This window comes from Chlorocebus sabaeus, chromosome 24, assembly GCF_047675955.1.
Source record: "Chlorocebus sabaeus isolate Y175 chromosome 24, mChlSab1.0.hap1, whole genome shotgun sequence".
NCBI lineage: Eukaryota > Metazoa > Chordata > Mammalia > Primates > Cercopithecidae > Chlorocebus > Chlorocebus sabaeus.
The window spans coordinates 70,321,933-70,343,505 of record NC_132927.1 but is presented as its reverse complement, the minus strand read 5'-3'; the positions used below and the strand labels follow the sequence as shown (position 1 = coordinate 70,343,505).

The following is a 21,573-nucleotide window of genomic DNA, read 5'->3' as shown; positions in this document are numbered from 1 at the left end:
ACCTTTCAGTTGAGAAACAGGGATCCTCTGGAGACTTGTCTGGCAAAGATGATGCTATTTACAAATCATGTCATGTGTTCCCCCCACGCTTCCAGTGTACTTCTCATAGACCATGGTGGGGTACTGAACAAATTCAGAGTGATGGTCAAATTTACATTCCTGTGAAAAAGTGACACAATGACTTAGCCAGAGCCTTTGGATCCAAACTCCAACTCAGGGCAGCATGGAAACCAGGGGCCCTGCTTGGAACGAAAATCCCCTGACATCTAAGAGTGCTATTGGCTTTTCACGAAGGCAGAAGAGTGACACAAATCGCACATTTGTGTCAAGAGGACTCTGAGGAGTCTGCTACCCAGTCCTTGTGTAGTCATGTTGTCAGCAGACTCACGCAGCAGCACCAATAGATTCCAATAAATCCCTGCAGAATGAAACCTGTGAGAAGGTGGCCTTCAATTAAGGAAGGACCGCAAAGGGCAATTCCACACCCTGCATTTTCCATTTCCTCCTACAGAGAAAGAGAGGTTGCTAGCAGCACCTCCGCCCAGCCAGGGTGTGGGGCCCCACTGGTGCCGTCGCGCCGGCCGGCCCACGGATGGAATCTTGAAGGTCCTGAGGCAGCAAGGTGAGGGGCTTATTTAAGGGGCATAGCCAGGTGGCCGAATGAGGACGCTGCTGGCCTGAATTCCCAGGCAGTTTCCACGGTGGAAATCTCCCCACTGCCAACTTCCATGGCTTGTCTGTTCTTTCCCACCTACCCTCTGACCAGTCCATAAAGAGAGCAGAAGCGGGAAAGGGAGAAAGCAGCCAGGGGCAGCTTGCAAAGCATCTGCTCTGCTCAGCTGGGTCCACGGCTGTGCGTGCCGACACCTCTCTCCGTGAAGTACCCAGACTCCACTTCTAGGATTTGCTGGGGATGATGGGACAGCTGCAGCTTCCTGGTCCCAGACAGAAATACACAGATTCTGCTCCAGACCCTAGTCTTGTAAGCCTCTGTCCAGGTGGGGCTGACAGCAGAACCCTGAAGGGCTCGTCCACCAAAAATTGGGCAATTCTGGCCCTGAGAGAGGTAGAGGGGCCCCAACAATTTAAGCTCCTGCTAAAGGCTAAAGGCCCTTTTCTGGACTTTGACAAAAAAAGAAAGTCTTTTTTTTCCTCCTTAAGTTAGGGGTAGGAAAATACATCCATCATGAATGTTTGAAACCGCACCGCAGCCCTCACATTCAAATTGACCCTCAACAGGCCATCTGCCAGAGCCCAGTCCAACAAATGACTGGACTGGACTCTGTAGGCCTGGTAAGTCACTTGCATTAAGACAACTAACCTTGAGCTTTTCCTCCCCCGCAGAGAGGCACTGCCCCTGGTAAAGAGAAACCAGAGGCCCCATTTTTCTACAATGCAATGTCAGCATAGGCAAGACCCTCCTCCAGTTGAAGAAACAGTTCCAGAGAGGGCAGGTGACCCATCCAGGCCTCACAGGGAACTGCCAGGGGCCCAGTTAGAAAGCATTTGATCCTCCATTAAAATAAATACTAAAAATACCACCAAAAGTTACCACAGTCCATAATGGGTAGGCCTCGTTCCAGGGGCTTTGCCCAAAAGGCTGCACATTTTCTTGCTATAGTCTAAATTGCTTAAAAAATTGAAGAGCCGGAATGTTCCATTCAGAATGCAGTCCCATTAGGTGACAGGTTCCACTGCATGGCCTAAAATTAATCAATGTTTATCGGCTGCATAAAGGATGTTGTAGTGGGATGTTTTATAGAGCAGGTAAACGGAAGGGGTGGCGGCCTCAGGGAACACGTGGTGGTTCAGGGCGGTATCCATCTCGTCCACGTACTCCACCTGCAGGGCGATGCTCAGGGCCTGGGACAGTGCCGTGATCTGGATGTGGTCACACTCCGTGGCCATGGGCTCCACTTCCTGAAGGGAGCCAAAATGAAAAGAAGCCAGCTTAGGAGGGAGGCCTGGCAGAGGACAAGTGAGTTCAACTCTGGCTCTCAGGGTCATGGTCACAGCCTCTGTGCTGGGACATCATCTTCACAATATCCCATGAGTTGGGTATGGACATTCTCATGTCACACAGGAAACAGCCTCACTGAGAGGCAGCACAGCTAGAAATCGCTACAATGGCAAGAATCGAACCTGGATCTTTTCCATTCTATACCTTGTTGTTACACCTGAGAGCAGGCTACTACTTTAGACAGAGCTGGAAAGGGGGCAGAAATTTTTCAGGTTGGGCATCAAAGAATCTTAGAGATAAAAGGCACCCTGACATCCAGGGGTGCCTTTCAAGCTTAAGTTTTTACAGAGGCCAGGCTGGTGAGTGAGGGTGCCAGTCCGGATGCTGCAGAGACGATGGAAGAGGCAGAGGCAGTGGCAAGCAGGCGTGTGTCCCACATAGAGAGGGCAGCTGCTGCTTAGTGCCTGCTGATACTGTCCTGCAAGAGCAAGGGCCTGGGGGCTGGATCTTCTGATTTTCCAACAGAAATCCAAATATTCCTATGAAAAGTGCCTAATTTTCAAATATTGGCAATTCTTTCTGGTAAATACCACGCATCATAAACACGTCAAGCAAATGTAACTCTTGGACTATGACTCTGCGGTTTTGTAAACAGGCCAGTCCAAATCCCTTATTTTTCAGATGGGAAATCTCCAGGGAGGGAAGTGCCTTGCTTCAGGCCACACAGCTCAGGCAGCTCAGGTGAGACCTGTCTGCAGCTTGCTGACCTAGCTCTGTTTGAATTGCAAGGGCAGTCATGACACCCAAGTCCCTTGGCTAGAGATGGGTGCTGAAGTCTGTGGGAGAGGGCCACAGGAGCAGAACCCGGGGCTGGGGCTGAGACCCCAACACCTACATGAGTGCAGAAGTCTTTGATGTCCATCTCCTCATCAATGAAGTGCCGGAAGAAGTCTGCTCGGTTTCTGATGAAGGCCGATGTGAGCAGGCGCAGGAACTGCACGATGTGGTCTGAGGCACTCTGGTCGTTGAACACCTTCAGCAGGCTGGACACTGAGCCGTCTTTCTCTACCAGTTCCACCACACTGTAAAACTGCGCCGCCCGGCCCTCAGCTAGGGAGGCCAAGCAAGCCCCAGCCCTCCCTCTGCGTTCTCCCTTCGCTCCCTCCCTTTGTGTGAAGCCCTCACGTGCATTTTCATTTGTAGATTCTCAGGTTGAAGTAGAAAATCAGTCTGAGATTCTGCCTAAGCTAAGTAACCCAGGGTTAGCAAGACTTTGTAGTTTGTACACTAGGCCAGAGGCACGTCTAGGGAGCAGCAGTTGGGTCTCCCTGCCATGACTACCTGAGTTTGCATTCTCACATGCACACTCCGAGTGGCAAGCGTCAGAGTCCTCGATCCCGCCCCTTCACTAATTGGATAGGGAGGCACAAGGTGGAGATGGAATAGGGTGAAGGACGTGCCTCCTCCCAAAGGGAGGGCAGGGCCCTGGGCTCCCTGTGCCCACACACCCCCACAAGCAGGAAGCAACCCTCTGTCCTTCCCCAGCCCGGAGAAGCAGAGCTGTGGGCTGTGCGGGGCTCCAACCAGGGCCCGCTCCTGTCTGCTCTGCCAGTGTGGAAGGAGGGACTAGGTGAACTCACAGCATTGAAGAAGTTTCTGAACTTGTGCTCCTCAAAGCCAGCAGCCAGAAGGTCATTTGGGGTCTGCAGTACGCGTTCTTTGAACCTACAGGGGGGTAGACTGAGTGTTTACAGGGAAACACAGCGAGTGTGCTGTGATTGTCAACTGTGCATCCCCCTGTCAACCCACTGCGCCCACCAACCTCATCTCTAGTCCCCGGACCCTAGTGACTGAGCTGCATTGTGTGTGTGTGCATGGTGGAAAGACGATATGACAAGGACGTGTGTGATTTTGCATCTTTTCCAACTCCCTACTCAGTGACCTCATGAGGGCAGCTTGACTCAATCATGGTAATATTGAATACTGACACCACAGCAATCGACTGACAACACACACCAGGCCTCCCGTATGCCCAAAGCCGACTGTTAAGCATCTGCCAGCACTAAGTCACCCTTGGCGACACGCTCCACAGGCCCTTGCTCTGTGCATGCTGGGTTGTTCCTCTCTGCACCCACTGCAGGCCCCCTCATGGCACAGCCCCTTTCTGGGACCTGTCCTGGTACCCTCAGGGGGCATGGCAAGAAACCCAGGCCTGGGCCTGGCCCTGGCTCCAGGACACTCCAGGTTTAGTGGCAGCAATGAGGTATGGAGGAAGGGCTGCCTCCCACAAGGACCAGGTGAGCGGCCCTGGGTGACTAACTGGCAGGCACAGAACACTAAGGCCACACCTAGTTCTCCAGCCCCTTACTTTCCCTAGGAACAGAGATGAGGCTCTGACAGGACCTAGGAGGCAGAAGGTTTACAGAGGCCTGGGCCACCTCAGAAGTTGCTGTGCTCTGGAAAAGTCTAGTGCCTTGTAGGAGGACAGGGGGCGGCGAGGAGGGAGAAGGTGGTGGGTGTGGACGGGAAGCCAGTCTCCTAACTCAGAAGTAGGAGTGTTTGCCTAGACGCCGCTTGCCCCTCGCTGGTCCCGGCATATCTAAGAGTCCTGCCTGGGCCAGGACTAGATTGTCCTGATTGCGGAGTGGGGTGCCTGGATTAGAGGGATGGATCCTGTGCTGACTTCTAGCCGAGGTCCCCTCCAGCCCTGTCAGGTCTCCCTGTGGCTTTTGGCCATAGGCTCCCCTTTGGCACAAGTGTGGATGGTGATGACGCCTTGCCTGCAGGGGTGCTGAGGGCAAACGGAGGGCTGCCCGGGAGGATGAGGCCTCCACTGCGGTGGCACCTCCTACCTAGGTTTCCCCTCCAGGCCACGGCAAGGATCTGATGGTCAGTGCTGACTAATGCCTCTCGCTCAGGAGCCACCCTCATCAGCACCCCCTGTTCTGTCTTCAGCTGTGGCCTAGGTGGCCCATGGCCAGAGTACTAGGAGCAGCTCCAGGAAGCAGCTGCAGTCCTCCAGGGCCGCTCCAAGGGCCCGCACCCTCTTCGGGCCACTCTGTCCCTGCATGGCCATGAAGTGCACTGCTCTGCTCCCAGCTCTCCTGCCCCTACTCCCACCCCCAAACCTCTGCCTCATTCCACATTCATTCCTTGCCAGTGACTTGTGGGCCCCTCTGTGCCAGGCACTGGGGACACGGAGATAAGCAGCACGCGGTCGCAGGCCCTGTTAGAAGGGGGCAAGCCCCCAGGCCAGGACATGCACCCCCGAGAGGCAAGCCAGGGATGTGGGGAAGGATGGCACTGGGGCTCGGCAGGGGGGCAAGTTCAGACAGCTGGGGCTGCACACAAGCCTGTGTGGGACCTCTGGCAAGTCATTTGACCTCTATGAGGCTCTGTTTGCTCATCTGTAAGATGGGGTAGTAACAGTGGCTGCCCTCAAAGGAAGCGCGTGTTCTCCAAGCCTCTGGCACACGGAAGTACTTTGCATACTTCTAGAGCAAGTATGCAAGATCCAGGGCTGGAACAAGCATACTGCTGCAACACGCTTGCTCCAGCACTGCAGCAGCACTGAGCAGAGAACAAGCATCTGCCTGGGTGGCTCTGGGCACACTGCACACAGGGAGACGGCAGGTTGTGGAGGATGCATGACGCAGACAATCAGAGCTAGCACAGAACACCCCAGTCAGTGTTCCAAGTACTCACGAGTCAATCACTTGATGTCCATGACAGGGCTATGGCCACTGTTCAGCTGGGGAAAGGAGCTACAGGGGAGTGAGTGAAGCAACCTGCCTGGGGCCCGAGGAACCCACAGCCAGGTCAGAGGCAGGGCTGCCTAGGCCAAGGCAGCGTCAGGCGGCATGTCATGCCTGCAAGCTCTGGTATGTGTGGAATAAATGGGTCCTTGTGCCTAGACCTCAGGGTGGGCAGGCAATGGGGTAGGAGGGGCAGGGGCCTGGTGTGGAGGGCCTTGGTGTCAGGGGTTTCCACTGCTCCTAGAGGTCAGGGGCATATTTCAAGCCTGTGAGTGACATGGTCTCGGTTTTTGTGTAAGAAGATGCAGGCTGAGGAGGGAGGACCGCCTGAGCCCAAGAGTTCGAGGCCAGCCTAGGCAACATAGCAAGACCCATCTCTTAAGAAAAAATAAAGAGAGAAAGAAAATGTTTTAAAAAAGAAAGAGAAAATGCTGGTGGTCTCATGCAGCCTTGTGGTTTGACTTACCACCTGTGTGCCCCGGCTTGCCTGCTGAACGCCAGCCTCATACCTCCAGTGCCCACCAGACACCCCCACTCTATGACTCCTGGACATTTCAGACAGCATCGCAAAACACAGCTCCTGATCTTCCTCAGCCCTCTCTTGCAGCAAACGGCTTCTCCATCCTGCTAACTCTCAGGTCAAATCTCTGGGAACCATCCTTGATTCTGCCATGTCCAACATGTGAGTCAGGCACGAATCCTGTCTTTGCCACCTCCACAGGTGTCTAGACCTGCCCACTTCTTGCCATGCCCACTGCATCCACCTGCTCACGCCATGATCATCTCCTCTCTGGATCTCTCGCCAACAACATCTCCCTGGCCGTGTCTCCGCCCCCATCTGCCCTGCACACAGCAGCCAGCAGGGCAGGTCCCCATGCTGCACAATCCTTCGGTGGCTCCCGTGTCCTTCAGGCTGAAAGCCAAGGTCCTTAGAAAGGCCTGAGGCGCTATGTGCCCTGCCACCCTTACCTCTCCAACCCTACTTGAAACAGACAACGCCAGACCTTGCACTCCTCGGCCTCCTTCCTGCTTGATTTTTCCCACAATACTTATCACCATCTGACACCTCAAACATGATACTCATGTACTGTCCATCTTCTCCCATTAGGACGCAAGCCCCACAAGGCAGGGATTTTTGTCTCTCTTGTTCACTGCAGTATCCCCACAGCCTAGAGCAGGGTCTGAGCATGGCACCCGTGTGTGCTGACGAGCAGGGAGACAGGACAGAGGAAAGGTGAACAGAGCACGTGGGCTGGTGTAGAGAGAGATGGAGGCATTGGGCTTGGCCAGCATCACCCACTGAGTCCTCACAGTAGCATCCTGAAGTGTGTTATAATGTCCACCTTCCACAAGCATGAAAACTGAGGACCAGAGAGGTCAGGTCACTTGCCCAAGGTGGCACAGCAAGTAAGAGAGTGAGGCCTGACCTCAGAGCCCAGGGCTGCTGCGTGGCACAACTCCAGGGCACATGGGTCATGGGGAATTGAAATTGGGGTCATAATCCCTGCACTGTGCTGCGCTGGTTCCCACAGGGCTGTGAGAAAGTTGGGGAGGGGAATGGCTTGAGATAGCTGACTCTTCATCATAAGGGGCTCTGCCAGTCTGTCACTGGGAAAACAATCTGAACGGTTCAGCCTAGGAACAGATGGCTCAACTTCTGCCCTCTTTGAGATCATCTATATTTTGAACAGGAGATGATGGCCTTAACCTAGTAGTTCTCAACCAGATAGGGTCGACTTTTTTTCCACCGAAAGGAGATTCTTGGCAGTGTCTGGAGGCAATTTTGATTGTCATGACTTGGGGAAGGGGTCACTACTAGTATCTCGTGGGTGGGGGCCCGGGATGCTGCTAATAAGCCTACAATGCGTAGGACAGCCCCCACCATGAGCATGATCTGGCCCACAACATCAGTCATGCCGCTGGTGACAAACCTGCCTTAGCCAGAAGTGCTCTGTGACCCACTGCCCCCCGTACTGTTTCCAGAGGGCATTTGGGTGCGGGTCTCAGATGAGGAGGGCCCATGGCCCTCACCAAAGCCTCTAAGGGCTCTGAGACCCCCAAAGGTTAAGAGTCAGGTGGGTCTCTTAGCTCCTTGCTCCTCAAAGTGTGGGCTGAGGCCCAGCGGCATCAGCGTCTCCTGGGAGGCAGTGACGAGAGCAGTCCCGGCTCTGCCCTGCTCCCACTGAACAGGAATTTGGGTCCTAGCCGGGTCTCAGGGGTTTGTTTGTCTTTGCTTTTTTTTTTTTCTTGCTATGGACTAGAGAATCAGGGGCCTTGTACAAATGTTCAGGTATGAGAAGCCCTGAACTAGCTGAGATGATAGGGGCAGCTCTGGACACAGACCTTCTCCAGCATGACCTCAGGGCCAGGCCCAGACAGCTGAATGCCTGGGTCACACACACTCCAAACCAAGGTCAACAGGAATTATGCTGAACACCGGGGCAAAGCTTCTTTTTGTTTGTGTTTTCTTTTTTCAGATTGGGTCACGAAGCACCTGCTCCACGCGACTTAGCTGGGCTGACCCAGGCCTGTGGTGGAAGCAGAGGCTGGAAAGCTTCTGGGAGGCCACAGATTCCATCCTCCACCCCTTGGCTGCCCCCAACTCCACCACAGCAGGCAGCTGGGCTCCCCCAACATCAAACGCCTCTGCCAGGCAGCCCTTCAGCTCACTCTCTGGGTTAACCAGCCCGAGTGTAACAAAAACCTCCAAGAGACTTGGGGCTGACCTAGCACAGAGAACATAGCCTTGAGAGCCCAGGGGGCCCCGGCACTCACTTGAAGATCTCCCTGCTCTTCCCCAGCAGGGACTCCAGGTAGGAATAGCCCAAGGCCCTGTAGAAGCAGTTCCCATCCCCTTTGGTCTTGCGGATGGCGGTGAACCTTTTGCTGAGTTCCTGAGGGGGACAGAAAGAAATGTGGGCATTTGCACCAATAACGGCTCTGTGTGGTTTGGGTGCTGGGACTAGCCAGGTGCCCCCCATCTCTCCCAGGAAACGCCTGCTCCCTCCCTTCAGGCTGCTATCCCCTCAGCCTCCCACCCTCATTCATCCCCCTGATATAAAAATACACTGCATTGTCCTGTGTGTCCGTCCCTGCCCCTTGGCAGCCTACAGTCCGGGAGGGAAGATGGATAGTTAAACAGTGGCACTGTGAGGACAGAAGGAGTGCCTGGCTGGGTGCCACAGGGCAGTGGCATTGCACTGGCTTTTGGAAGTTGGGGAAGCCTTCCTGGGGGAGCAGCACAGAGAATCGGGAGCTGGCAGAAGTAGGGGGTGGGGGGTTGCATGTGTGAGCAGGGGCGAGAGGGGTAGGCTCCAGCTCCACTGCTAGCAATAAGTAGGTGTCCCTCTGAACTGGCCTGGAATCCCCTTTCCTGCCTCACAGGACTATAAGCAGCGTTTTGACAGCAGAGGATGGTTTTCAAGGGGTCTGGGAGTTCGTGTTCCCCCCATAGCCATGAGAAGGCTCAGAGCTGACTTGGGCCCACCTGAGGCCAGCTGGCAGTGGGGAGGCAGGGACTCTCTGGAGCCCCTGGCTCTTCTCCCAGGAGGACTCCGGGGGACATGAAAGTCAGCGGGCTGCAGAGCCCAGCTCCTGTCCTGGAAGTGCCCCTGCAGCGGCGTTCCGATCACATGATGCCCACACCACTACCCCTGGCTGCTGATGGACATCTGACCCAAGCTGGACCCATCAGAGTGTCTGAGGATAAGTAACGGGGTCCAGCAACAGTGCTGCGTGTCTGAGAGGAACTCAAAGGGAAGGGCCTGTGGGGCCAGTGCCAGAGCAAGCCTGTCCTGCAGCGAGAGGAAGCCCTGCAGAGTACAGAGAGCAGCCGGGGCCTGCTGCCAGAGGGACAGAGTGGGTACCCAGCTCCTGCGGCCACCCACGGGTGACTGCTCCGTGAGCGATCCCTGCAGCCTTCCCACAAATCCCTTTAGCCTCACTGGAGTACACTTTCCCTCCAAGAGGTCTCCCAGCACAGCAGTTACGAATGTGGTTTGAGACTCAGCTGCCTGGGTTTAAATCCCAGCTTGGCCACTCATGAGCTAAATGGCCACAATTTAATTTCTGTGCCTCAGTTTCCTTAGCTGTAAAATGGGCGTAATAAAAGTACTTACCTCACAGAGTTGTAATGAAGTCTTAGTGAGTAAATAAAACATTAGGATAGTGCTAAACTTTTAAACAAAAAATCCTTTTTTTTTTTTTTGGAATGAAAGGATGTATTGCTAAGGCAAATGTCCAACATCGAAATATCCTAGGAATCCTTTCATTTGCCCAGGAACCTGGCTCAAACTATTGGCCTTCAAAGAGGCATCACCTTTACACTCCTAACTCCAGCCTGTTTATTCTAGGATGCTTTTCTCCCTGCCCTCTGCCTCACCTCGATTTTCCTCCGGTAAATCCTGTTTTCAGGATGGTCCCGAAGAATGGATAGAATGTCACATTTTTCTGATATTAGGTTGAAAGATGTTTCACTCTGGAAGATAGGGAAGGAAGAAATGCTGTGACAATTTCAAAAGCAACGGATGGGACTCTGCGAGCTGGTGGCCTCTGAACTGCCAGTTATAGACACAATGAATGGGACCTTCCTACCTTCTCATGCTGGGAGTATGTTACCAGCATCCTAGACGCCTGTTGGGATCGCCACATTTCCAGGACAGGGACCGTCAGGGTCAGGGCCATCGTGAAGAGATAGCCCTGGTTATAAGGAAACTCATCTTGTTATTGAAGCATGATTCATTTCACAGAATGTGTACCTCTAACCTAATGAGCCTTCATGCTCAAGGATAAGGCCCTTTGTCTCCTTCCGTCCCTCCTCACTCATTCATGCATTCATTCATTCATTCTTTGATTCATCCAACAATTCCTGAACATCCACATGCCCAGCACTGTGTCACATGCTGGAAATACAGAAGGAGGAACGTCTAGCACTCCCCCACCCACAAGGCTCACAGTCTACAGAGAAAAACAATCAAGATAGGGGGTGATAAGGTCACCAGAAGAGGCCGCACTGTGTGGCACCGGTACACGGAGATGCCAGGGAAGGTGTCAACAGATTGAGCTCAGGGTGCACAGGGCGGGAGGGCATCTTCATGCACCACCTAGCGGAGAAAGTTTATACTACAGCCCAGCTCGAGGTCTAGGTCAATTCCAACCCAGAAAGACACGCCTCCTACAGGCAGGGTCTCTCCAGGCCTGAGAAGAAATTGGCGGGCCGGTAGGAGGCAACTGCAAAAGGAAGCTTCGGGGTGGAGGAAACTGCAGGAGACACCTCGTTCTAGCAGCCAGCTCCCCGTGGGCCTGGTCTCCGCCTTGTGCTATGTTGTCAGCAGGGCTCAAACAAGCGAGAGCTGCATCTCTAGCCTCCAACCCACCCAAAGCCGCTTTGATTGCAGCATGAACATACTGTGAGAGAAACGGTGTTAAAGCCACTTCCAGTTCACAGCTTAAAACAAGTGAGGCTGGCTGCTGCACACAACCAGAGGAGACCATTTTTATGCAATAGAGTACGGTGGATGGTCACTGTTAATTGGGATTTTTATAAATAGAAATGTAGTTTTCCATCCATTTATCACCATCATTGTTGACATGCAGTTATAACTGGCCTTTTTCATGTCACATCGGCCACAGTGGCCTGGTAGCCTCTCAGCCTCATCACTGACTAGATAATGATCTCAACCCAATACCATCCTGCTCAGAGAGGAGCCCTGTGACGCTACAAACCCCTTTTTTCACCTGAAGAAATATATCTGGATTTTTGATGATTAGCTTTTTCCAAAGCTCAGCACACAGAAGCAGAAAGCTGGACCATGAGATTAGATAATGAGGCCTCAGTGACTTTTGTTGCTCCTGTCTCCACATGGGACAGACTGCAAACTTCCATCTGGCCCTGACCCTGCATCCAGTATCAGGTCAGGGGAGAAGCTGGGACTGGGCAGGGGTGTTTTTAGGGGGCCTGGATGACAGCTTGTCATACTGTCTGCCATCTTCCATTCACCAAGGGCCTGGCACAGAGAAGGGGGTGAGATATTTTTCAAACAAATGAACAAAAGCTACCTCCTCCATGAAGCCTCCCTGATCTCCTCAGCTCACCTGAGTCAGTCCTGGGCTCTCCCTTGAACTTACACTTTATTCCATTTCTCCCTTTCTGGTGGCACCAAACATGATCTCCCCCAAACATGGGATTCAGGGCAACTTCCCAGAAGAAAGCTTAAAAATAGAGGATGAATCCATTGTCCTAAAGAACTGGATGGGCCGGGCGCGGTGGCTCATGCCTGTAATCCCAGCACTTTGGGAGGCTGAGGTGGGTGGGTCACGAGATCAGGAGTTCAAGACCAGCTTGGCTAAGATGGCGAAACCTCGTGTCTACTAAAAATACAAAAAAAAATTAGCTGGGCGTGGTGGCACGTGCCTGTAATCCCAGCTATTCAGGAGGCTGAGGTAGAGAATTTCTGAAATCTGGGAGGCGGAAGTTGCAGTGAGGCAAGATCGCACCACTGCACTCCAGCCTGGGCGACAGAGCAAGACTCTGTCTTAAAAAAAAAAAAAAAAAAAAAAAAGAACTGGATGAAGAATGCTTCCAAAAGTAGAAACAGGGCATGCGAACACTTGGGGGGTGGGAAGAAGGGATTCTGGATTTTGCTTCTAGAAGCTTCCATGCTGTACCCACCCTTCTTTGCTAAATTAATCCAGCCCCAGACTCCTTCCTTCCTTTTGCCCTGACATCATAGTGCGGCCTGGCAAAGCAACAGGAAAACCATCAGGAGGAATCAGGTAACACTTGGGGGCAGGTGCCGAGGGCTTCTGTCTTATCGGCCATGACCCGTTTCCTCCCCACTAATGGAATCCCAAAACACGATAAAAAATGACTGGGTAAGTCACAACAATCCTACCTCTTTCCCATTTTCCTAGCTTCCCTTGCAGCTATGGGCAGTCAGGTAGCTGGGGTTGGCCAGCTGGACCCATGAAAAGTCTGCTGGGGACTTCTGGGGAAGCTTTTGGTTTTGGATAAAAGGAACAGAGATGGGAGTGTTTTACTTCTTCCCACCGTTAGTGCAGATGCAATGTCTACAGCAGCCACCCTGCGAGTGTGAGGCTGAAAGTCAACACATGGAAGATGATCTGGTGATCTGCTACCCTAGGCCCAAGAGGTATGAGGTGATAACAGGTGCCATTATTGTGCACATACTATGTGCTAGGCTCAGGGAGAGAGGCTGACATGTCCCCATTATCTCACTGAATCCTCACAACTACCTCCTGAGATGGGTATTATGCCCATTCTACTGACAAGGTCAGGTGCCCTGTGCTAAGAAGCAATTTTAGGCAGATCTGTCTGACTCTGAAGGCCATGGAAATTCTACCATGGCAAACTGCTAGGTAGGCAGAACGCAGAGGTCTTGAGGAATCAAGGCTGCTAAACACAAAGGGACATTCCACGCAGGGCAGCCCAGGGCCTTCTTATCAACAGGCCAGGTACCGACCTCCTGCCCCTGAGGCCTCCCCCAGGAAAGTTCTCCATCCAGCTCCTGATCCTGGGGGCTCAGTGTCCACAACAGCGTTTTCAAGACCAAGAGATGCTCATCACAGGTGGAACAGGACACGATTTACAGGCAATATCCAGACACAGCGGTAAAATACATCGGTGATATCTGGAAGGAAAGTGATTTGCCTTTCCACTTCCTTCAAGCCTTCTAATCGTGTCAAGGAGAAAGACAGCCTCTAGCATACCTTGAACTCCTTTCTACTTTGCTAGTCTCTCTTCTCCAGATTGGGCAGGCCTCTGACTCGGAGTTTCAAATCATTCCATTTTCATTTGTGTTTTTTCTTTTAACTTAAACCAAGCCAGATGTATTGACTTCAAAGGCAAATTTATAAAAAGTTAACATGTTTTGGTCTATTCTAAACCATGAAAGATTGACATTACTAGCATAATAACAATCTCTAGTTGTACAATTAATTTGGCACTCATACTGCGTGCTAATACAGCAAATATTCATAGGATTCTGTACATTTGCTCTGCACCTGCTCTGCACTCACGCACCCTCTGACTTCATTCCAAAGTCCCATTATTTATCTAACAATTTGTTTATACTATATAAAAGTCTTGTTGTTTTTACAGACAGCTGACTTAAAATGATAGCTTGGGTCTTTTTAAATCATAGATCAAACAGTAGAACAACTATATTTAATACTGCTGGTGCGTGGACTGCCCAAAACCAAAACCAAAATGGCGGAAGGAGGACACAAAATCAGCAACATTTCCTCTGCAGTGTCTGAGAAGGTAATCAACGGAGGAGTGGAATGGATTTAAGGAATTAATCTTCAACACGCAGAGATAAGTACTTCAATGCAGAAAACTGCCATCAACAGTTAAAATGAGGGGGCCGGGCGCGGTGGCTCACGCCTGTAATCCCAGCACTTTGGGAGGCCAAGGCAGACAGGTCACAAGGTCAGGAGATCGAGACCATCCTGGCTAACACGGTGAAACCCCGTCTCTACTAAAAAATACAAAAAATTAGCCGGGCGTGGTGATGGGCGCCTGTAGTCCAGCTACTCGGGAGGCTGAGGCAGGAGAATGGCGTGAACCCAGGAGGTGGAGCTTGCAGTGAGCTGAGATCATGCCACTGCACTCCAGGCTGGGCGACACAGCAATACTCCATTTCGAACAAACAAACAAACAAACAAACAAAAACCAGTTAAAATGAGGAATATTTAAAGGTGGATTGGGAACGAGGGTGGCACCTATGCCAGGAAAGTCAAGTTAGGTTTCCACTTGCTCTATTAACATAAACTTTGCATTTTTGACAAATCTATTTAAGCTCTTTAAAATAGCCAAGTTAAGGGAAAATATTACATAGGGCCAGGTGCGGTGGCTCACATCTGTAATCCCAGCACTTTGGGAGGTCGAGGCAGGCGGATCACAAAGTCAGGAGTTCAAGATCATCCTGGCCAAAATGGCAAAACCTTGTTTCTACTAAAAATACAAAAATGAGCCAGGCGTGGTGGTGGGCACCTGTAGTCCCAGCTACTCGGGAGGCTGAGGTAGGAAAATCACTTGAACCCAGACGGCAGAGGTTGCAGTGAACCGTGACCGGACCACTGCACTCCAGACTTCATCTCAGAAAAAAAAAAAAAAGAAAAGAAAAGAAAAGACAAGACAAGACAAGACAAGACAAGACTACATAGCGATTCAGAGCCCTCTCAGCTCCTAAGAGCTGAGCTCACCATACCCTCAGGACATGCTGCGGAAACCAGCCTCAGGAAGGTATTTTTTCAGGTTTTGGTCCCCTTCATCCCTGATCCCTATTTCCATTCCTCCATCCCCCCATGCCTCTATAGGTAGTTTCTATGGCATGTCTTTCTAGATCTATTTGTTTTTTATTATGATTATGGTAAAACATACATAGCCTAAGCTTTATTATTTTTATCCATTTTTAAGTACACAGTTCACTGGCATTAAGTACATTCACGCAAGAGTGCAGCCATCGCCACCATCCATCCCCGGAACTTTTAATCTTCCCAAACTGAAACTCCCATACCCATTTTTTTCTTCCACGTACTTATGATGAATCTCTACTCATTAAACACTAACTCCTCATCCCCTTGCCCCCAGTCTCTGGTGACCACCTTTCTACTTTTCTGTCTCTAATGAATTTGACTACTCTAGGTACCTCGTATAAATGAAATGCATCTGCCTTTTAAAAAATACAGACTTGTAAGTATGCGTGCCTTTTAAGTTTGCATAATATTAGTCTATAGATATTCTGGAGAATTTTTTCCCTTTACTCCACACTATTTAAGAGCTACCCCTGCTTACAAATGTCTCACGGGTGGGCTACCTCCATCTGCAGGTGCAGGTGATGGAACCTTGGGCTAGCTCCAGGGCCCCAGGGGTCCCAGATGTGCTTATTGGGGGACCTGGGGACAAGTGGATTCTCACTTTGGCCCTTTGAGTCCCCACCTGGCACCTCCAGAATGACCCAACTCCACCCAAGTTGGTCCCTTGCCACTCCCCACTGGCAGGGCCCTGGCCACATCCCTGGCAAGACCAGAGACTCAAGCTCCTGAGAGAACCCCAGGCACACCCTCGATTTACTAGCCCATAAATCAGGCATGAGGCTTGACCTGGCTGGCTCTCATTTGTAATTGCTTTTTAAACCATGGCTGAAAATTTCCAGGATGTTATGGAGAAAGGACAGGCCACATCTTGACAATGTCCTGTCAGACCTAATTAGGCCACCTAAAAGGACTTTAGCCCTTTAATTGCTGTTTTGCGAGTAGATGCTAATTAATTAAGTCAGATAGCACTGCGGCTTGGAAACAGATTTAGCAGCTTGCGTGGAGGAATATATTTCAAAGTGAGAAAAGGATGTTCTTTAATCACTGCTTTTCCCCAGTAACCCTGGGAACTAGCAGAAAGCGCTAGGACGTGGGCTTGGTGTTCAGACTGGCTTTGAGTCTTTGGTGGGAGACGGTACTACATCTGTCTGCTGGTCCTTCCTCCTACATCCCTGGAACACCAGCTGAGATGAAAGAGCCAGGGTATAAACTCCCACCATGATGCTGGAGAGCTTGCCCTTGATACCCCATCCCTAATCCATGGACCAAGCCCTACCTCCAAATTTAGGGAAAGTACAAGGCCCCACTTTCCTCTGGTTTTCCCTCCCAAGCCTCTGTATATACCTGAAACCTGCCCACATAACCCAAGGACTCCTCAAGCAGCCCGCGGCCATGGGTCCAGCACTGTGGACTGCTCCAGGGGCTGGAGGAAATGTCCCCTCAGATGTGTACTCAGGGGTATGATATACGACATATGTATGCATGCAGTGCTCAACGTTGTTGTTTTTTTGTTTTTCAGATGGGATCTCACTGGGTTGCCCAGGCTGGTCTCAAACTCCTGGGCTCAAGCAATCCTCCCACCTTGGCCTCCCAAAATGCTGGGATTACAGGCATGAGCGCCTGGCCTCAGAGGTTTTGTATTGATGAGGTGAGCGGTGACAAACGTTTGGAAGCCATGGATTTGGGGGCAGCCAAGTGCCCTGAGTTTCCTGTGGCTGCTGTAACAAACGAGCACAAATGTAGTGTCTCAAAACAACACAAATTTATGATCTGACAGTGCTGGAGGTCACAAATCCGAAAGGAGTATTGCTGGCCTAAAGCAAGATAGCGACAGAGCTGCATTCCTTCTATGGGCTCTAGAGGAGAATCTGTTTTCTTCTTCAGTTTCTAGAGGCTCCCAGGTGTCCTGGCTTACGCACCCGCCCCCCTCCCCCTACATTACTCTGCCTTGCTCTCATAAGGACACTTGTGATTACGTCATTGCGCCTACCTGGATAACTCAGGATCCTTAACTGAATCCCATCTGCCAAGCCCCTCTCGCCACGGTAACATAGTCACAGGTTGTGGGGATTAGGACGTGGACATCATTGGGGCCATTGCTCAGCCTTCTACATGTCCTTTCTCTGCTGCTCCACTAAGAAAAGTGACAAGACCCTGCAATGAGGCTTCACCCCCTGGGTCAGTTCTTGGTTGGCTTTGCAGAGACCCTGACCTGGGCCCAGGCCTTCCCTCTTAGAATATGCCTGAACTCATACAGCATCCTCCCAACAGATCCTCACATCTTCCTCTCTGGGCCTGACCTCTCCCTAGAGCTCTGACTCCACAGCCACTCACCACTCAGAAGTCTGAGAACATTACTGAATTAGCATGATCCTGACTGCTCTCCTGCCCACCTCACCCCCCACCCCCCACAGGCTTCTCCAGCTCCCCAGAATGCCTCTCCATCCAGGCAGAGCTCACACTGAGACCCAGACGTGCTTCTCCACTCCTCTCTCCTCAACCTCCCCATTGGTCCAAGCTGCCATCATCTCCCCCCAGGGAAGCTGCACCAACATCTGCCCAAGGACCTCCTGGCTTCCACTCCTGCCCCCATCCCAGCCCATTCTCCACAAGCAGCCGATACAAGCTGCTTAGCCAGCAAGGGCATGCCCTTCCTCCATGCCCTCCAATGGACCCCCTCACTTAGGCCAAGACTCAATCTTTTGACAACGACCTCCCAGATCTGACCCCATGTGGCCCTCTCTGTGTTCCTTCAAAAGACACACTCATTCTTACCTCAGGGCCTTTGCACAGCTGCTCCTTCGACCTGGATTCTTCCTCTGCCTTTCCCAAGATGCAGGTGTAGTCACCTCCTCAGAAAGGCCTTCCCATGCCCCTCCCCATCCCTCTCACCCTTATTTCTTCAGGGCATGATCTAATAGGCTCGCCTGTTTATCTGCGTGCTGCACGGCTCCCTCCACTGGAATGCCAATTCCATGAGCGCAGGGACTCTGTCTGCCTGTCAATGCTGGCACCTCAGTGCCTGGCACACAACCATGTTCCAGAAATGTATACTGAGTGTTATGGGTTGAACTGTGTCCCCCCACCAAAATTCATATGTTGAATTCTTAATCCTTGGTACCTTAGAATGGGATCTTATTTGGAAATAGGGTCATTGCAGATGTAATTAGCTGAGATGAGGTCATGCTGGAGTAGGGTGGGCCTCTAATCCAATACAACTGGTATCCTTATAAAAAGAGGAAATTAGGACACAGACCCGCATACAGGAAGCACACCCCATGAAGATCAGAGTTCTGCAACCACAAGCCAAGGAGCTACCAGAAGCTTGGAGGGAGGCCTGGAACAGAACCTTCCCTAGTGCCTTCAGAGGGAGCATGGCCCTGCTGACACCTTGATCTTCAGCTTCCAGCCTCCAGCACTGTAAGAATCCATTTCTGTTGCTCTACACCACAGTTTGTGGTACTTTGTAATGGCAGCCCGGGAAGCTCACACACTGCATGAATGAATAGACAGATGCATGCATGGGACTAGCCAGGCTCTGACTCCAGCCTGGCTACCTCCAACCCTGTGTCCACTTCATTGTCAGAGAGATCGTCCAAGTCAACCATTTCTCACTTGTCAAAAATATGTTATGGTTTCCCCCTTATTGGTGGAATAAAACCCAAACCCCACAGCACAACAAGTGAGGCCCTGCACAGAACATCCTGACCCCACCGAATTTTCCAGACTCTATCAATCCTCCCTCAATCTCCTTGCATCTTCAGAGGCTGTTTACCTTTCCCCATTCTTGACCACGCTTCAAAGCCTGATAGCCCACTTTCCCCCCGCACCCACCAGAAGGAATGTACCCTTCCCAAATCCTTCTTGAACACTCATATACATCCTTCAACTCAGCTCAAAAGACCTCCCCCAGCTCAAAAGACCTCCTCTGCAGAACCTTCCAACACCCCCACTCCCTCAGAGCATATTGACCTCTCACTGTGTTCCCAAAGTCCTTAGGCCTCTTAGGCCATGACCTGTAGCTCAGACACTGCTTGTATCCAGCTGTCTTGGCCAGCAGGCAGTGAGGTCCTAGAGCGGGCGGCACCTTGTCTTTCTCATTAGTGTCACAGTGCCCAGCACAGGCCTGACAAAGGCGCCCACTGGGGACCTGTTTGACAAATAACAGAACAAAGCACAATAGCACCCTGTGGTTTTCCTGCTTATGTCTGACTCATTTATTCGCCAAACATGAAATGCACCTTGAGTGCATGAGACTCCTCGCTATTTGCAGTCCCTGCCAGAGGCCTGGTCCTTGTCTCACCCCTACCTTCCCAAGGGGCTTTGTGTCTTCCACGGGGGGCCCTTCCTCAAGCTTAGCCCAGTGATGTAGAAACAGGAAAGCAAACAAGATGCTGTATTTTCCAAGAATATTCCTTCTGTCACACACACACACTCACCACCAACCACACAATGCAGGTTCAACATAAAAAACCCACCATGCAGTATAGGGCCCAGTATGGTCCCCACATGCAGTAGGTGCTCAATAAATGCCATGTGAAGGGAAGGGAACAGACAGACCCTGCACTGCCTCCACCCCTGTGATTCCCAGACAGACATCCTATTTTAGTGGGTTAACCACTTCATCCATCGCCAAGGCACTCAAGCCCCCGGTGAGGGGTGAGGGCTTTGGACCCCACCTGCCCTCTAACTTCCAGTCTCCTGAGTTAGGGCAGAAGATAGGGGGCAGAGTGAGCGGCCTCACTGCATGGCACAAAGAGCGGCTACCGCCTCTGCTGTGCTCTCAGCTGCCGAGTGGTGGCCAGAGAGCATGCCAGCCTCCAGCTCCCGGGTGGCTAAGCCCATCATTACCCCAGCTCCATCCCTCCCTGCTGGGTGATGCAGAAACACCTGGGCTGCCTTCCAGGAGCAGCTCAACCAGGTAAACCCTTGGGCACCAAGGGGAAGCAGGAAGCTTCCAGATGCCCCAGAGGCCCCCAGCTACGCCCCAAGCTGGCTTGGCAAGGACAGTCCCAGCTCGAGTGCCCTGGCTGCCTATGCCACACCCAGATCATGCCAGGCCATGACCAGGCTTTGACCCGTGCCTCAGCCTGGCAGCATCCTGCTGCGGTGACCCATTTTCCTGCCCAGTCATAGGAGAGAGGAGGCTAAGCTTGAAGAACCAGGCATCTGTGCACAGCCATTTCCAGGACTCTGTTGTCACAGGAAAAGCTCCAGCTAATCATCTCACATGGTTCTCACAGCAGCCCATTACACAGATGTGCAAAACGGTGCTGAGGGGGAGAGTGGACCAACCAAAGCCTCTTTGCTTTCCAAGAGGTGGAAGTGAGACTTGAACCTGGGGCTGTGTGGCCCTGACTCAAGACACTCAGCCCTCACTCCACAGGCTCCCCCACTGCTCAGGGTTGAAGGGTCTTAGGCAGCCATCCCACCCAGTCCCCTGCAGGATGCCTAACCCCACAGCAACCCGGAAGGTGAGCTGATGTAACACAAAGAGCACTGAACTGAGAGTCCAGAGGCCTGGGTTCAAGTCCCAGGACCACCACTATCAGTACCAGCCCTTCCCTGTCTGACCTCAGTTTCCCCACCTGCCCAAGCCCAGGGTTAGCCTGGCTCAGAGGGTCTCTGGGCCCCGTTCTGCGCAGACAGGACTCTCCATCAGGGATTCCTGAGTATTTTCTTTTCCCCGACCCCTAACTCATGTGCCTCACAACTTGAGGCAACCTCTCCACGTGGGTCCCGACTCCAAAAATGGAGACGGACTAGTCTCCCGTAGGGACAGACGATCTGGTCCCCTGTGCAACTCCTAGATCCCCAGGAGTGGGTTGGTCTTTGACGGCTGAGCCCTCGGGTGGGAGGGGCCGTGGACTGCTGACTGGGGGGCTACTTAACAAAGAGGAGGCGACCCATAGCGCTGCAGCCTCCCTGTCCCTGCTTCCGTCGAGGGCGCCCACCCAGCGCAGTCGAGGCGGCGCCCAGGGCCAACTGGGGCGGACACGCTGGGGGCGGGGACTCGGGGCCGAGCTGGACCTCCTCAGCTGCACGTCCACGGGGGACAGCGGGGCGCGACCTGGCCCCCCAGTATCCGTCCGGACTCCGTATTTCAGGGGTTCGGAACGCGGTGGGGGTGGTCTGGGGGCTGAGCCTCACGTCCGACCCCCGTCCCGCGGGTGCACCCGCTCCGACAGCGACCCCGCCCACCGCGCCCCCTGCCCGCTCCCCCTTCGCGATCCCCCACGATCACTGACCATAGTGACCGGAGCCGCCAGGCCAGGTCCCGCCCCAGCGAGGAGCGATCCGGTGCGGGAGTGCCGCGGGAGGCACGGGCGGGCTCCGCCGCTGGTTCGGTGGCGGGGACCTCGAGGGCGTGGGGGCGGCGGAGAATACACCCGACCGCTCCGCAAACCAAAGGTTAGACCTCCACTGTGTCCCAGGAAGACACACACCCCGCGATTGACGTCTCAGGCGGGCAATCAGGAGCCGGGATGCAGGACGTCATAGAAAGTGGGTGGGACTTCA

General features: G+C 52.6%; 1 protein-coding gene across 1 annotated transcript; it reads right to left on the bottom strand.

Annotated features, from left to right (window-relative positions):
• Positions 1-1,113: 1,113 nt before the first annotated feature.
• On the bottom strand, positions 1,114-21,571 carry OTUB2 (OTU deubiquitinase, ubiquitin aldehyde binding 2). Its single transcript, XM_007987680.3, has 6 exons — positions 21,303-21,571; positions 10,097-10,192; positions 8,491-8,609; positions 3,601-3,685; positions 2,856-3,050; positions 1,114-1,920 (listed from the first exon to the last, which is right to left on the bottom strand). Exons 1-6 carry the CDS (start codon positions 21,303-21,305, stop codon positions 1,714-1,716), a joined length of 705 nt encoding a protein of 234 aa, XP_007985871.1. The 5' UTR covers positions 21,306-21,571; the 3' UTR covers positions 1,114-1,713.
• Between the last annotated feature and the right edge of the window lie 2 nt (positions 21,572-21,573).